The 18,252-nt window shown below is 42.9% G+C and overlaps 1 protein-coding gene across 1 annotated transcript in view; it reads right to left on the reverse strand.

The window, feature by feature from the left end:
- The window catches only part of sxph (saxiphilin), a 91,484-nt gene that overhangs the window by 39,518 nt on the left and 33,714 nt on the right, over window positions 1-18,252 (reverse strand). Inside the window, exons 5-6 of the mRNA XM_073055674.1 lie at window positions 7,664-7,826; window positions 2,953-3,017 (exon numbers count right to left, since the gene is read on the reverse strand). Of these exons, the coding sequence (XP_072911775.1) occupies window positions 2,953-3,017; window positions 7,664-7,826 (228 nt within the window). The remainder of the gene's footprint in view (window positions 1-2,952; window positions 3,018-7,663; window positions 7,827-18,252) is intronic.

Raw genomic sequence — 18,252 nt, forward strand, 5'->3', positions numbered from 1 at the left:
TGTTCTGATCAACCGGCTGGAGTGTTCACCAATATTTTCAACCTCCTGCTTCGGCAGTCTAAGTTACCCACCTACTTCAAGCAAACTTCAATTTTACTGGTGCCTAAGAAGAACGTGGTAACCTGACTCAATGATTATTGCCCAATAGCACTTACATCCACTATGATAAAGTACTTTGAGAGGTTGGTGATTAAACATGTCAACTCTTGCCTGAAAACCAACTTAGATTTGCTCACTGACACAACAGGTCAACAGCAGAAGCCATTTCATTGGCTCTTTACCCAACCCTGGAATATCTGGACAGTGAAGACACATACATCAGGATGTTCCGTACAACTACAGCTGGGCATTCAACACTAACATCCCCTCAAAATGAATCAATAAGGTTAAAGACCCTGGCCTCAATGCCTTCCTTCTGTAATTGGATCCTTGATTTCCTCACTTGCAGACCCCAGTCAGTTCAGATTGGCAAAAACATCTCCATTAGCACAGGTGCATCACAAGGCTGTGTGCTTAGCCCCTGCTCTACTCGCTTTACACCTATGACTGTGTGGCTAATACCGCTCCAGTGCCATATTTACATCTGCTGATGACACCACTTTTGTTGGAGAAATTAAAGGTGATGATAAATCAATATACAGAAGGGAGACTGAAAATCTGGCTGAGTGGTGTCAGAACAACAACCTCTTAAGCAGTCAGCAAACCAAGGAGCTGATTATTGACCAGGGGGAGGAAATCAGAGGTCCATGAGCCAGTACTCATTGGGGGATCAGAGGTGGAGAGAGTCAGCAACTTTAAATTCCTCACTGTTATCTTTACAGAGGACCTGTCCTGGGTCCAGCACGCAAGTTCCATTATGAAGCACAGCAGTGTCTCTGCTTCCTTAGAATTTTTGGAAGGTTTGGCGTGATATCTGAAGCTTTTACAAACTTCTATAGTTGTGTGGTGGAAAGTATATTGACTGGTTGCATCATGAGCCTGGTATGGAAACACCAATGCCTTTGAAATGGATTAGAGTTTACCCTTAGAAAAGGAAATACCTGAAACATTTACAAAAGAGGACACTCCTCTTAATGTATTCTCTCTAATGTAAATCAAAAGTCTCCCTTTTACAGCCAAGATGATCCAAAGGAAAACCAGAAAAGACCCCACACTGTCTCAGGTCTACATTGCCACCCAAAATGGCTGGAATGTGCAGCAGAAATTCCAGTTCCCCCATTTTTACCAGTGCCAGGATGAACTTGCTCTTGACAGGGATTGAGAGTTGTGGAGATTGAGAGTTTTTCCACCATCCATGCTGAGAGCCAAAGTGATGGAGGAGCTACGTGCGACGTTTAGGTTTGATCAAAATGAAAACATTGGCTTGAAGCTTTGTCTGGTGGCCTGGGATAGATCAGCAGATCGAGCAGCTTGCCATGAACTGTGCGGGATTTCATCAAGCCCAAAAGATGCCAAGAGCAACACCTCTCCATCCCTGGGAATGGCCTCACTGCCCAGGCAGAGGATTCATGTGGATTTTGCTGGATCATTCATGGGCACAAATTTCTTAGTAGTAGTGGATGCAGCAACCAAGAGGCCAGAAGTGATCCCAATAGCCTCCATTACAACCTTGTACACTGGTGATGTGTTGAGAAGCCTCTTCTCAAGGAAAGGTGCTCCAGAACACTTAGTCAGTAACAATGGGCCACAGTTTGTTGTGGAACAGACTCAGTCATTCTTGAAAATCAATGGAATAAGACATAATACATTTGCACTGTACCACCTAGCTACGAATAACTTGGCAGAAAGGGTTGTCCAGAGTGTAGAGAATGCACTGCAAGCAACGTCAGCTACACTGATACTGAATCAGAAGTTCACCATTTCCTCCTTGCATATCACAATGCAGCACCCTCCACAACCAACAACTCACCAGCTATGGGTTCTGGGTTCCTATGCTTACCCTTGTGTTCACGCTTGGATCTCCCCAAACCCGATCTCAGGAGTATGCAGGAGAAACAGCTGAAACAAACTGAGGGCCCCTCAAATAAGATTCAAGCTTTCACTTCAGGACAAGAGACAGACTACAGAGGTGATCAAAAGTGGGTACTTGGAAGGATTAAGGACAGAACCGGACCACTCTCCTACACAGTGGGAATTGCATCTGGAAAGAATACATCGGTCGATTGAGGAGAGCAGAGTCAAATGTTAGAGAAGAAATGTGTCCAGAGCTGTCAGAACCACTTCCTGCAGACCCAGAGTCAACTCCTACAAGCATCACAGAGGAGGCCCCATGACCTGAGATTGTTTCACAGCCACAAGTCTCACCTGCCAAGCAGAGTGACCCCCCCCCCCCCCCCCCCCGCCAGCCAGGAGAGACATTATCTACAAGAGAAATCCTCCACTGTGATTAAATCTTTAGGGCTGAATGGGACAATTAAAAATTGGATGCCTCTATAGTAGCTGAATTATGCAGTATACTGTATATATACGTATATAGGTTGAGATGCATTCTGGAGTTTATGACTAAGCAGGGAGGATTGCTGTGTATTTAATATTTCAGTAGTATTTGAGTAATATTGTAAATATATTGTTCGATTAAACATTCTTTCTTGTTTATATAATTCATTACGGGTTATATGAATAGTATAGGTCATTATGCCCCCACTCATAAGCGTGCTCCTCACTAAAAGTAAAAAAAGTTTACACGCATTGATTAGTTTTATGTTTTGAAGTTACAAAACATAACACTTTCACATAACCCTCCACCTTCCTTTCTCAGGCCTGTTTCTGTCAGGTATGACACTATGAAATCCGCCATTCAGAAGCAGAGCTTCAGACGTGGTGTCACCATGCTTTCTGCAGCAGAGCGGCTATCTCTCACTTCAGCACTGGCAGGAAGAACACGATTGGTGGGCACGTTTCTCCCTCTTCATTCTTCTGCTGTCATGGCAACCCTAGGAGAAGCAGACTCACCGCTCATGCTGGCAAAGGCCGAATTGTCCAGAAAAGCCACGTCACTGGTCCCCTGTTCCAAACACCTGCAAGGAAACATTAGCACGTCTTAGAACGAGGCCTGTCAGCCCAAACTCGCCCACCCCTGCTGAAGGCCTGTTGCGTGCAGGATTGCCATCTTGGTGCTGTGTTACTGGGCCTCCGTGACAATTTCTTACCCCAAGTTTGGGTGCCTCTTCTCCTTCGTGGCCTCCCTTCCAGTTCTGGAGGAGGAGAGAGGCCAGAAACAGAATGAACAGCTACTGAGGTAGGGCAGACAGTCTATGTCACTGTCTCACTGAGGTCTGACACCCCACCCAATAGACCAGGACTCAACCTTGGCATGTAGCTCTGCTGTCCGACAGGCTGCCGGGATCAAAGACCAACTTTATTTGCCATATACATTTGCATGTATTAGGAATTTGCTGTGGTGTTCTGGTGCAAAAGGCAACAGAAAGAACAATATCCATCAATTATAAAGAATAAATTATATACAGTACACTATAAATAAAGTTAGAGGTTAAATACCTATATGGAATATAATGTGCATAAATAACCGTGTGTATTTATAATGTAAACAGCATTATACAAAATTGTTTAAAGTTTTGACAGTGCGTTGACTGAGATAATAGAGTGGGGGGGGGGGGGTAACTAGAATGTGATGACTGTGCTCTCTGACTAAACAGCCCAGGAGTGTGGGTGGGTTTGTCAGGTGAGGTACTAGGTCAAGCTGAAAGCATGATGGGTCCAGGTGAGGGATAAAGCTTTCTGTAACATTTCAGTGTATGTTTGAAACTGACTGCTTCACTGCGACATGAGTGGTAAGGTGCCACGTGTAAAACTAGCAATTTATAATAGCGCAGAAGACGTCGGACTCACTCAGCCCAGGATCTGGAGGGAGAGACAGGCAGAATGATTCTTTCACTTTGTTTGTCACGTACATATCGAAACACACAGTCAAACCATCCAAGATTGTGCTGGGGGCATCCCCCATGCTTCTGGTGCCAACATAGCATCCCCACAACTCATTTACCCTAACCCGGCGTGTGAGAGGAAACTGGAGTACCCAGAGTGGACCCATGCAGTCACAGGGTGAATGCACAGAAAATGAGGATATCAGAACCCTGTTTGGTGATTGCGCTAACCACTGCACTACCCTACCGTGCATCGAGACTGTGAAGAAGAGGCAGGGTCACTCACATCTCCCTCAGCCTCCTGCGTGATGATTCACTGGCCTGTGTCCACATGAGGAACAGCACACTGACCCAAGGTCAAAGGGGTTAGCAGTCAAGTATTTGTGCATGGACAGTGTGGCACCCAGACCTCGTCCAGAACAGAGTCCAGTAGTAAGAGAAGGAAGGCTGTTTACAGGAGAGGAGAAGAAACTAAGGCAGAAATTGACTGTTTTTTGAATGAGAAAGGATTTATGAACTATGGGAAGAAGGTGGGAGAATGAGGTCGAGAAAACAAAATCAGTGGAGCAGACTCAACGGGCCAAATGGCCTAATTCTGCTTCTATAAGATCCAAGGCCAATGGTCTCATCCACTGTGGCATCTAAGATAGGCTATCTGGGTTTCCCCACACTGTTTGACACCTGATACGCTTTCATTGGGTGGTCAGTGTGGTAACACAGAGAATGTAGCAGCTGATGTGTGCACAGCAAGACCTCACAAACAACGGTTTGATAGGTTTCAATGACTAGATTATGTTGGTTGGGATAATTATTGTTCAGGATGTTTGGGGCAGTATTTCCAAGTCACTCTTCAAGATCTCTCACGTCCACCAAGGAGACCATAAGACTATACGAACAGAATTAGGCTGTTCATCCCATTGCTCCTCCATTTGATCATGGTTGATTTATTATCCCTCTCAACCCCATCCTCCTGCCTTCTCCCATAACTTTTGGTGTCCTCACTAATCAAGAACCTATCAACCTCTGCTTGAAATATACTCAACAACTTGGCCTCCACAGCATTCCGTGGCAATGAGTTCCACAGATTCAACAACCACTGGCTAAAGAACTTCCTCTTCATCTCTGTTCTAAAGGGAAATTCTGAGACTGTGCTCTTAGGTCCTAGACTCTTCCACTACTGGAAACATCCTCTCCACATCTACTCTATCCAGACCTTTCAATATTCGACAGATTTCAAAGAAATTCACCCCTCCCCCCAATTCTTCTAACCTCCAGTGAGTACAACCCACAGCCATCAAACTCTCCTCATACATTAACCCTTTCATTCCTGGGATCATTCTCGTAATCTTCCTCGCCAATGCCAACAAATTAGACTCAAAACTACCCACAAGACCTCAAGTGCAGTCTGATCAATGCCTTTTTAAAGCCTCAGCATTACATCCTTGTTTTTATATTATAGTCCTCTCAAAATGAATGTTAATATCGCATTTGCCTTCCTCACCACCGATTCAACCTGCAAGTTAGCCTTTAGGGAATCCTGCATGAGGACCCCCAAACAAGAGAAAATCTGCAGATGCTGGAAATCCGAGCAACGCACACAAAATGCTGCAGGAACTCAGCAGGCCAGATAACTTCTATGGAAAAAAGTACAGTCCTGCCAAAGGGTTTCGGCCCAAAACGTCGACAATACTTTTTTCCATAGATGCTGCCTGGCCTGCTGAGTTCCTCCAACATTTTGTGTGTGTTGCAATGACTCCCAAGTCCCTTTGCACCTCTGATTTCTGAATTTTCTCCCCCATTTAGTTCAGTGTCTGATCCCAAACTAGTACTGCTGGAGACGTTCCATTTGAATCACTGGACAGAGAACAGACCTCAGGGAGGAACTCAAAAACTTGCAGGAGCTGGAGATGGGAAATAAAAACAGGGAAGTGCTGGCAAGCTCAGCAGATCAGGCAGCATCTGTGGAGGGAGAACAGAGTTAATGTTTCAGGCCACAGAGCCTTTTATTAAAACAGGGAAAGTTTTAGGTTGTAGAGAAGGTGGCAGGGATGGAGGGATGGGGCAGTATCTGAGATAGGGTTTGCCCGATCATTTATTTTACTGGGGACAATTATGTAGTAACGCACATATAGGTGCCCCTTCCTACTGGACAGAGGAACCCCACCCCCATCACCAATATTCCCTTTGTCTTATCCATTCCTTTCCTGGAGCTTGAAACAGCACTTTCTGGATCCTCCCTTCCCATTTACGATGTACTCACATCGCCCGGTAGCACTCACATCAACAGTGATGAAATGCTTTGAGAGGTTGGTCATGACTAGACTGAATTCCTGCCTCAGCAAGGACCTGGACACATTGCAATTTGCCTATTGCCACAATAGGTCAATGGCAGATGCAATCTCAGTGGCTCTCCACACCGCTTTCAACCACCTGGATAACACAAACACCTATGTCAAGATGTTGTTCATCGACTATAGCTCAGCATTTAATACCATCATTCCCACAATCCTAATTGAGAAGTTGTAGAACCTGGGTCTCTGTACCTCCTTCTACAATTACATATCCTCCTCGCTGACAATCAACACTGGCACACCCAAGTTTGTGAGCTTAGACCACTGCTCTACTCTCTATATACACATAACTCTGTGGCTAGGCATAGCTCAAATACCATCTATAAATTTCCTGACATTGTTGGTAGAATCTCAGAGGGCGTACAGGAGTGAGATATGCCAACTAGTGGAGTGGTGCCGCAGCAACAACCTGGCATTCTACGTCAGTAAGACTAAAAAGCTGATTATGGACTTCAGGAAGGGTAAGATGAAGGAACACATACCGATCTTCAAAGAGGGATCAGAAGTGGAGAGAGTGAGTAGTTTCAAGTTCCTTGGTGTCAAGATCTCTGAGGATCTAACCTGGTCCCATCATATTGATGTAGTTATAAAGAAGGCAAGACAGCAGCTATACCTTATGAGGAGTTTGAAGAGATTTGGATATGTCAACAAATACACTCAAAAACTTCTATAGTTGTACTGTAGAAAGTATTTTGACAGTCTGCATCATGGACTGGTATGGAGGGGCTACTACACAGGACCAATAGAAGCTGCAGAAGGTTTGTAAATCTAGTCAGCTCCATCTTGGGTACTAGCCTACAAAGTATCCAGGACATCTTCAGGGAGCGGTGTCTCAGAAAGGTAGCGTCCATTATTAAGGACCTCCAGCACCCAGGGCATGCCCTTTTCTCACTGTTACCATCAGGTAGGAGGTACAGAAGCCTGAAGGCACACACTCAGCGATTCAGGAACAGCTTCTTCCCCTCTGCCATCTGATTCCTAAATGGACATTGAATCTTTGGACACTACCTCACTTTTTAAAAATATACAATATTTCTGTTTTTGCAAGTTTTTAAAAAATCTATTCAATATACATAATTGATTTTCTTGTTTATTTATTACTATTATTATTTTCTCTGCTAGATTATGTATTGCATTGAACTGCTGCTGCTAAGTTAACAAGTTTCATGTCACGTGCTGGTGATAATAAACCTGATTCTGAAATGTCAGCCGGTTCTCTCTCCACAGACAATGCCTGACCCACAGAACGTTGTAACAGTAAGGACCACAGAGGATGGCTGACACATTATGTGGGAGAACAGTTGGGCTAATCAGAACAGAGCCAGGACCAGTCCCCTGGGTATGGAGACACATTCAGGAAATTCTAACCCGCAGGGAGCAGGTGGCAATGGGTCAGGTTTGGATCTGGACCCTGTCATGGGTACATACCTGAGAGCTCCTTCAGAACCGTAGTACGGCTCATTGTCGGTGGTTTCACAGAAGTAGTTTCTGGCCATGTTGTAGGACTTTTGGCCCCGGCAGAGTGCACAAAGATTCGGGAACAAGGCACCGGCTCCAGGAGCACAGGAGGCACTGAAGAAGTTGCTAGCGGCTGTGGGAGCAAAACACAAGCAATTACAGGGTCAAGCACACATGGCATAGTAGTACAGGGACACATAACACAGATTAATTCCTGGTTTATTTACTAGGACTACTGATAATTACCAAGTTAGTGAGTTGGAGGCCAGTGGAATGTTCACTATTGTCCTGCTTGTGTTGCAGATAGTGGGGACACTCTAATCTAGCTGGGGTCTGACCACAGGAGTTCCTCGATACTCCAACCTGATGAGAATCCTTTGGCTTCACTGTTCACGTGGTTGAAATCCGTCACTTCAATTGACTTCAGTTTTGCAATAATCCTGGCACAGCATTATGACTGAAACTGGAGCAGGGGAATGGAAGAGGGTTTTAAAAACATTCTCTGTGTTGACAGGGTGAGCTACACTATTTCTTCTGTTGAGGATTACAGGTGAACTGCCATCAATTTAAAATTTTCACCTGGAGAATGCGTCTGCATGATTTTTAAAGTAGTCAGTAAGAATGTAAATACTTTGGCCAAAGGATCACATCTGCATATGGTTAAAGGAAATAAAGACTGGCATGTTTGTGCAGAGAAGAGAGTGTGTTGGCTCAGATCCATGCTGTGTTGTGTTTGGAGTCTAACACAATAAATCATGTTGTCAGAGACGACTACCAGACATTGTCCAGAAACTAAATCACTTAACTGGTAACTGCAAATCAACACACAGCAGATGTGGGTAATCTGAGATAAAAACAGAAAATGGCAATTACTCTGCCCGACACCACGACAAACTACAGAAAGTCATGAACACAGATCGACACATTACAGAACCCAGTCTCCCCTCCGTGAACTCTGTCTACACTTCTCGCTGTCTCTGGACCCCGTTCAGCTCCTGTTGGGCAGAAGATACAAATCCCTGAACACATATGACCAGGTTCAGGGATAGCTTCTATTCCAAAGTTATAAGGTTCTTGGAGAATTGTTCTATACAACAATGGTGAAGTCTTGGTCCCCTAGTCTGCCTTACCATGGCCCTCACACCTCACTGTCTACCTGCACTGCATTTTATCGGTAACAGTAACACTACATTCTGAACGCAAACACAAGGAAATCTGCAGATGCTGGAAATTCAAGCTACACACACAAAATGTTGGTGGAACACAGCAGGCCAGGCAGCATGTATAGCAAGAAGTACAGTCGACGTTTCGAGCCAGGACTAAGTGAAAGAAGAGATAATAAGAGATTTGAAAGTGGGAGGGGGAGGGGGAAATGTGAAAAGATAGGTGGAGGGGAAGATATTGTTGAGGAAGCAGGGAGTCTGATTCCCATTCTGATATGTCAATCCATGGCCTCCTCTACTGTCAAAGTGAAGCCACACTCAGGTTGGAGGAACAACACCCTATATTCTGTCTGGGTAGCCTCCAACCTGATGGCATGAACATTGACTTCTCTAACATCCTTAATGATGTTAATGTATCTCAATATCTCAATATCTCAATAAACCATAATGTTAATGCCCCTCCTTCCCTTCTTATCCCATCCCTTATTTATTTATCTATATTCCCCCCTTTTTTCCTCTCTCTGTCCCTCTCACTCCTTGCCAGTTCTCCATCTCCCTCTGGTGCTCCCCTCCCCTTTTCTTTCTCCCTAGGCCTCCCATCCCATGATCCTTTTCCTTCTCCAGCTCTGTGTCCCTTTTGCCAATCAACTTTCCAGCTCTTAGCTTCATCCCTCCCCCTCCTGCCTTCTTCTATTATTCTATTCTATTATTATCTCCCCCTTCCCCTCCCACTTTCAAATCTCTTATTATCTCTTCTTTCAGTTAGTCCTGATGAAGAGTCTCGGCCCAAAATGTCAACTGTACTTCTTGCTATAGATGCTGCCTGGCCTGCTGCGTTCCACCAGCATTTTGTGTGTGTTACTACATTCTCAATCCTAACAACAGACCATAAATATAAAATACTGAGCCATTATCAAAAGGTTTCAAATTTAAAATAACATCTATTATGTTGTTATCCAGGCTGGTAGGAAATATATGTAGTTTAGATCTTAAAAAATCTCTAATCTGCAGATATCGATAAAAGTGGGTATTTGATAGCTTATATTTCACCGAGAGCTGCTCAAAAGAAGAAAGATACCCTCCAACAAACAGAAATCATTTAATGCCTAACCTATCCCATTCTCTAAAAAACGGATCGGTCATAGATGGTTTTTAAAAAATTAGAGAAAAAATGACTAGAAAGGTATCTCAATAAACCATAATGTTTTCTAAACTGTAGCCAGATCCTCAAAGTGCGTTTAACCACAAAACTGTCAGTTAATTTATTTAAAGATAAAGGAAGAGAGGATCCAAGAAGAGAAATAATAGAAAATTTCGTAACAGAGTTGGCTTCCGAAAAGACCCATATTGGACAATCCTCATGATTAATATAATATAACCACAACAGAAGATTTCATATGTTAATTGCCCAGTAATATAACCTAAAATTAAGTAGAGCAAGGCCTCCATTCTTTTTTATTTTTTGAAGGTGGGCTTATTTAATCAGGGTTTTCTGTTCTTCCATATATAGGAAGAAAGAATTGAATCTAAAGAATCAAAAAAAACTTAGGAATAAAAACAGGTACATCTTGAAAAAGGTATATAAAATTAGGTAAAATATTCATTTTAATAAAATTGATTTGACCAATCACGATAGAGAGAGGCGACCAATTCATTAATTCATTAAGGTTAGAAAATTTTCTTTGAATAGATCTTTATAATTCTTAGTGATTGTTACACCCAAATATGTAAATTGTTTTCTTACAATTTTAAAAGGAAGGTTAATCACTCTTACGCAAATTCAATTTATATCCTGAAAACTGACTAAAATTAATCAGTAAAAGACTAATATCAGAATGTGTGATTTCTCTGGATGCGGAGAAGACCTTTGATCAAGTTGAATGGAATTACCTATTTAAAACCTTGGAAATATTTAATTTTGGGCCCAATTTTATTTATTGGATGAAATTACTTTACTTATCTCCCTCTGCTCGGATCCTTACTAATTTTCAGATTTCTAAACCAATTAAACTCCAGCGTGAAACCAGACAAGGATGTTTGTTGAGTCCTTTGCTTTTTGATTTGATATTAGGACCTTTAGCAATTGCCTTTCGAGAGTCTAAAGATATCACCAGTATCTTAAGGAAAGGTACTATTCATAAAATTTCACTTTATGCTGATGACCTATTGCTTTTTATATCTGATGTTACAACTTCTTTACCTCTGTGTTACTACATTCTGAATTCTGTTTTACTCTTCAATATACTGAGGTACAGAATAATCTGCCTGGATGGAAAGCAAACAAATGCTTCGCACTGTACCTTGGTGCATAAGACCATAATAGAAATATGAGCAGAATATTCAGTCCATTAAGTCTGCCCCACCACTCATCATGGCTGATTTATTATCTCTCAGCCCCAATCTCCTGCCTTCTCCCTGTAACTCTTGTTATCCTTACGAATCAAAAAGCCATCAACCTCCACTTTAAACACTGTATACCCAGTGACTTGACCTCCACAGCCTTCCGTGGCAATGAATTCCACAGATTCATTTCTCAATTCTGTTCTAAACACACATCCTTTCTTACACAAGGGGCCCAAGCTGCTCATAATACTCCACGTGGTCTGACCAGGGCCTAATTAAGCTCCAGCATCACATCCTTGCTTTTATATTGTAGTTCTCTCAAAATTAATGCTAACATTTACCTTTTTCACATCTTATCCAACCTGCAAGTTAACCTTTAGAGAATCTTACACAAGGCCTCCCAAGTCCCTTTGCACCTCTGAACTTTGAATTTTTCCCCATTTAGAAAATTCTCTACACCTTTATACCTTCTATCAAAGTGCATGATCATACACTTCTCTAAACTATATTCTATCTGCCACTTCTTTGTCCATAAGACCATAAGATATAGGAACAGAAGTAGGCCATTCAGCCCATCGAGTCTGCTCCATCATTCAATCATGGGCTGATCCAATTGTTCCAGTCAACCCCATTCCCCCGCCTTCTCCCCATACCCTTTGATGCCCTGGTCCATTCTCCCAATCTGTCTAAATCCTTCTGCAGACTCCCTGCTTCCTCAACACTATCTTCCCCTCCACCTATCTTTACATAGTCTGCAAACTTGGCCACAAAGCCAAAGCCAAAGGGGAAACACTCAGCAGGTCAGGCATCGACTGTGGAAAGAGGAACAGAATGAACAAGACTTTGATGAAAGGCCATTGGTAGAGGGGTTCCCAACCTGCTTGATGCCATGGACCTTTACCATTAACTGAGAGGTCTGCAGACCCCAGATTGGGAACCCTGGTCTAAAATTTTGACACTGTTTCTCTCCCTTTGGCTGCTGCCTGAAGTGCTGAGTGTTTATCAAATCAAGTTTACTTATCATTCAAACCATACATAGATACAGCTGAACGAGACAGTGTTCCTCAGGAGCCAAGGTGCAAAACATTCAAACTAGGAAGCACACATTCTAAAATAGTGACTTTACATCACTGACAGGTAGCTGTATTGGAAGAGGCAGCTAGAGATTGGAGAATTGTGTGATGCGTGCCTGAGAATTGTGTAGGCATGCCTGATGCCAGATCTCTCTGGTCATACAAACCACACTTCATTGGCATATGGAAACCCTGCAGACGAGAAATAATCTGTGCTTAGCAAGAGGCATAACAGGGCTGTGTGGGTGACTTGCGCCAGTGCTATTGTGTTCCATTTGTGTTGTTGCAGGTATGTGCTGATCACAATCCACTCTGTTATGCAGGAAGCAATGGACACTGTGAGCCTATCAGGACGAGTTGTCAGTTCTTGGCCACAAAGTCAGAATGTCTGAGTTCTGGCCCCTGCAGGAACCCTGTCCACAGGAACATACTGGGATCCACATTAACCGATCCCTCAAAGTTGCTGCTCAAGTTGATAGGGCTGTTTGGAAAGTACATGGTGTGTTCATCTCTGATTGTTGGATAATTCAGTTCCAGAGCCACGAGACAATGTTGCAGCCCGGTTAAACCACACTCAGAATGGTGTTCAGTTCTGGTCACCTCATTATAGGAAGGATGTGGAAACTTTAGAGAGGATGCAGAGGAGATTCACAGGATTCTGCCTGGATTGAAGAGCATGTCTTACGCGGAGAGAATCAAAGTTCAAAGTAACTTTATTATCAAACTACATATATGTCACCATATAGAACCCTGAGACTTGTTTTCTTGTGGGCATACTCAGCAAATCCAAGATACATAATAGAATCAATGAAGGAGTGTACCCATCGATTCAGACAAACAGCCAGTGTGCAAAGCACAACAAACTGTGAAAATACAATAAATAATAATAATAAGTAAATAAGCAACAAATATTGAGAACATGACATGGAAAGTCCTTGAAAGATTGTCCATAGATAGTGGGAGCAGTTCAGCGATGGGGCGAGTGAAGTTAAGTGGTTATCCCCACGGATTCAAGACCCTGATAGTTAACTGTTAGTGAACCTGCTGGTGTTGGTCCTGAGGTTCCTATACTTTCTTCCTGATGATCCAGACTTTTCCCCAGGGTGGAAATAGCTAATACCAGTGGCCATAATTTTAAGGAAAGTGTAGGGGAGATATCAGAGGTAAGTTTTATTTTTACACGGAGGGTGCTAAGTATATGGAACACCTTGTCACAGTGGTGGTAGAGACAGATACATCAGGAATATTTAAGAGACTCTTAGGTAGGTACATGGATGATAGAAAACTGGAGGGCTATATAGGAGGGAAGGGTAGATCTTAGAGCAGGTTAAAAGGTCAGCACGGTATCTGGGCCAAAGGGAATGTTCTGTGTTGTAATGTTCTATTCGTACTCACGTGCACAAACACACACTCTCACCACTCCCTGAAGGGCTGAGTAGAGGCCTCGTTTTTCATGAATCAGAATCACAGGGTAAAACAGCTCAGAACCAAAACCTTCATCCCACCATGTCCAAACTGACCATCTAATTGATCCCACCTGTCCACATTATGACCATAGCCTTCTATGCCTTGCCAATACAAGTCTCTGAGAACTCCTTCTCCAACATTGCACTTCACCATTCTCTCTGTAAAAATCTCACCCCTCTTTAAACCTGCGCCTTCTTGTTTTTGATTCCCCTACCATGGAATAAACTTCTGACATTGCACTCTCTTTCAATAGTGCACTTCAGGCCAGCTTGAAAATGTCTCTAAATAATTATCACCAACGTTTCACTTGTGGATCCAGAGGAGCCAACATACTGGACCACTGTTACACCACCATCAAAAGCACTTGCCGTGCTATCCCACACCCACACTTTGGAAAGTCTGATCACCTGGCTGTACTTCTACTCCCTGAGTACAGGCAGAGACTGAAGACCACTGCATCAGTAGAGTAAACCAAGAAGGTATGGATGAGGAAGGCAGAGGATCACTTTACAGGACTGTTTTGAGTTGCTGGACTCAACTCCATTCAGCGATTCATCTTCGAGTCTGAATGAATACACCACAGCAGTCACTAATTTCAGAATCAGAATCAGGTTTAATATCACTGGTATATGTCATGAAATTTTTTAACATAGCAGAAGTAGTATAATATACTGATAATATAGAAAAAAGTACATCAATTACAGTAAGCATAAATATGTATATTAAATTTAAATAAGCAGAGCAAAAACATAAATAAAAAAGTAGTGAGGTTCATAGGTTCAATGTCCAATCAGAAATCTGATGGCAGAGGGAAAGAAACTGTTCCTGAATCGTTAAGTGTGTGCCTTCAGGCTTCTGTACCTCCTTCCTGGCAGTAACAATGAGAAGAGTAAACACAAAATACTCTGCAGATGCTGGGGTCAAAGCAACATGCACAACACACTGGAGGAACTCAGCAGGTCGGGCAGCATCCGTGGAAATGAACAGTCAATGTTTCGGGCTGAGACCCTTCCTCAGGACAATGAGAAGAGGGCATGTCCTGGGTGATGGTGTCACAGCAACAACCTTGCACTCAACGTCAGTAAGACTAAAGAATTGATTGTGGACTTCAGGAAGGAGAAGTCAAGGGAACACACACCAGTCCTCATCAAGGGATTAGAAGGGGAAAGAGAGAGCAGTTTCAATTCCTGGATGTCAACATCTCTGAGGATCTATCCTGGTCCCAACATATTGATGCAATTACAAAGAAGACATGACAGCAACTATATTTCACTGGATTTCTGAATGGACTCTGAATCCATGAACACTACCTCACTACTTTGTTTTCTTTCTTTTTGCACTACTTATTTAACTTTTTAAATATATACTGTATAATTCTTAATATAATTTACAGTTTTTATTATGTACTGCAATGTGCTGCTGCCACATAATAACAAATTTCATGACCTATTCATTCCTATTCAACGATTCAGATATCAGGTCACCCTTCCAGGAAAAACAGAGTGTCATACAGCACTGAAATAGGCCCTTTGGCCCATCATGACCATGCTGACCAGTAGGTACCCATCCATACTAATCCCTCTTTCCACCACATGACCCTGATGCCAGGGTGTTTCTGGTTCTCACCTAGACCCATCTGAAGAACTACAGCCCTCCGTGTTGTTTGTCCATGTAGAAACACTGTAATAGAGAGCATTAAGAAGAGGTCTGTTATAAATGGGACATTGCTCAGATTCTCTACACCAGAAATGCCTGGAGAGGGAGGAGCTGTTTTCCAAGCCGTGCATGAGACACTTCGGCTGCTCTCCACTGCCGGATGACTCCATAGAGCTGAGAGAGCCAGGGTTTCCACCCAGCCGCCTCTGGCTGAGAGCCCTGTGCTGGTCCAGGTCCCATGCTGCCCCCTCACTGTGGCCCCAGTCTGCATGCACACATATTTAATGGATTAATGTGGACAATTTCCCAGTTTCTGTTCAATGACTTCATTTCCATAAGACCATGAGACATAGGAGCAGAATTAGGCCATTAGGCTCTGCCATTCCATCATGGCTGATTTATTATCCCTTTCAAACCCTTTCTCCTCCCTTCTCCTCATAAACTTTGATGTCCTGACTAATCAAGAATCTATCAACCTCCGTTTTAAGTATACCCAATAACTTGGCATCCATACCTGTTGGTGGCAAATGAATTTCATACATTCATACCATCTGGCTAAATAAATTCCTCTTTATATCTGTTCTAAAGGGACGTCCCCCTATTCTGAGGCTGAGCCCTCTGGTCCTAGACTCCCACGCTATAGGAAACATCCTCTCCACATCCATTCTATACAGGTCTTTCAATATTCAAGATCCCCTGTCATGTGTGCACAGCAAGACCTCACAAACAACGGTTTGATAGGTTTCAATGACTAGATTATGTTGGTTGGGATAATTATTGTTCAGGATGTTTGGGGGAGTACTTCCTAGTCACTCTTCAAGATCTCTCACGTCCACCAAGGAGACCATAAGACTATACGAACAGAATTAGACCGTTCATCCCATCTGCTCCTCCATTTGATCATGGTTGATTTATTATCCCTCTCAACCGCATCCTCCTGCCTTCTCCCATAACTTTTGGTGTCCTCACTAATCAAGAATCTATTAACCTCTGCTTGAAATATACTCAACAACTTGGCCTCCACAGCATTCCGTGGCAATGAGTTCCACAGATTCAACAACCACTGGCTAAAGAACTTCCTCTTCATCTCTGTTCTAAAGGGACATCCTTGTATTCTGAGACTGTGCTCTTAGGTCCTAGACTCTTTCACTACTGGAAACATCTTCTCCAGATCTACTCTATCCAGACCTTTCAATATTCAATAGGTTTCAAATAGACTCCCCCCTCTTTCTTCTAAACGCCAGTGGGTACAGGCCTAGAGTCACCAATCTTTTCAATCCAGAAACATTCTCATGATCTCCCTCTCGACCCTCTCCAATGCCAGCACAATGTTTCTTAGAAAAGGGGCCCAAACATGCTCATAATACTTGAAGCGCAGTCTGAACAATACCTTATAAAGCCTCAGCATGAGATCCTTGCTGTTATACTATAGTCCTCTCAAAATGAATGCTAGCATTGCATTTGTGTTGCTTTATGTATGTACAGTCTATGTATATAAATCAATCTCATGTATTTGTATTTATTGTACTTCTTATGTTTTCATTACGCTTATTATGTATTTTTATGCTGTATCAGATCAGAAGTTACAATTGTCACATACCCCGTGACGGGTTAAAGAACCAGCAGAAATGGAAAACACATTGGAGACTGGTATTGCTATAAACTAATAGTGTTTATTAGTAACTACGCAATACAGTACTAAAAATGCAGATATATTATACAGGTTAGCAATGTGTGTGTGTGTATATACACACACACACACACACACACACACACACACACACACACACACACACACACACACACACACACACACACACACACACACACACTTAAGTGTGGAAATAGGAACAAAACTAGGCTCTTTCAAACCTAGGGGATATAGTCTTATGATGATGAAGAGAGTTCCGTTCGGTTTGAGATAGTTAGTTGAGTAACATTGGAGAGAGAGAGAGAGGTGAGCTGATGCCGTCGATCTTCCTGTTGTCTTCTGAAATCCCTGTTGTAGTCACCGACTATAATGTACAACCGTTCTCCAGTGATGGAATTATCACCCAGGCAAGGGTGGACACACAAATAATTCCCCACTGGCCGCACCTTTTCACACTGCTAGAGCCACTGATCAATTTCCCCGAATCGATCCTCCAAAAACCCCACCTTCCTGTGGGTGCAACAAAGCTCGTTCAGTGTCCAAAACTATGTGTCTGTCTGTGTAACAGCGGACCTGGTTTTTATTTCCACATGTTGGATACCAGCTGTCCATCAACCTGCTCTGCCCTCCTCTCTCTGCAAGAACTTTGCAAACAGGCAAGTGTCCTTGTGGAAAGGTAAACAACTTGTAGAGAAACCATAACATCAATCTTTCGAGCAGTTTCTGGCGCTCTCTCTCTCTTAATAACAACTCAAACAGTGTCCAAAAGCCAGTCTCATTCTCCTGACATTTTAAAGTGATAGTCCACAGAAAATATGAACCCTAGGAGTACATAACACAATCACCTCACTCTCCTTTACACTTGTGTACTGAAGAATTACAATATTGATCTACTAGTGCTGTCAAAATGAATGCTAAAACCGCATTTGCCTTTTTTACCACTGACTCAACCTGCAAGTTAACCTTTAGGGAATCCTGCATGAAGATGCCCAAGTCCCTTTGCAGCTCTGATTTTGAGTTTTCTCCCCATTTAGAAAATAGTCTACGCCTTTATTCCTTCTACCAAAGTTCATGATCATACACTTCCCAACACTATGTTCCATCGGCCACTTCTTTGCCCATTCTCCCAATCTGTTGAAGAAGCAACTCCCTGCTTCCTCAAAACTACCTGCCCTTCCACCTACCTTCGTATCATCTGCAAACTTG

This window comes from Hemitrygon akajei, chromosome 9, assembly GCF_048418815.1.
Source record: "Hemitrygon akajei chromosome 9, sHemAka1.3, whole genome shotgun sequence".
Taxonomy (NCBI): domain Eukaryota; kingdom Metazoa; phylum Chordata; class Chondrichthyes; order Myliobatiformes; family Dasyatidae; genus Hemitrygon; species Hemitrygon akajei.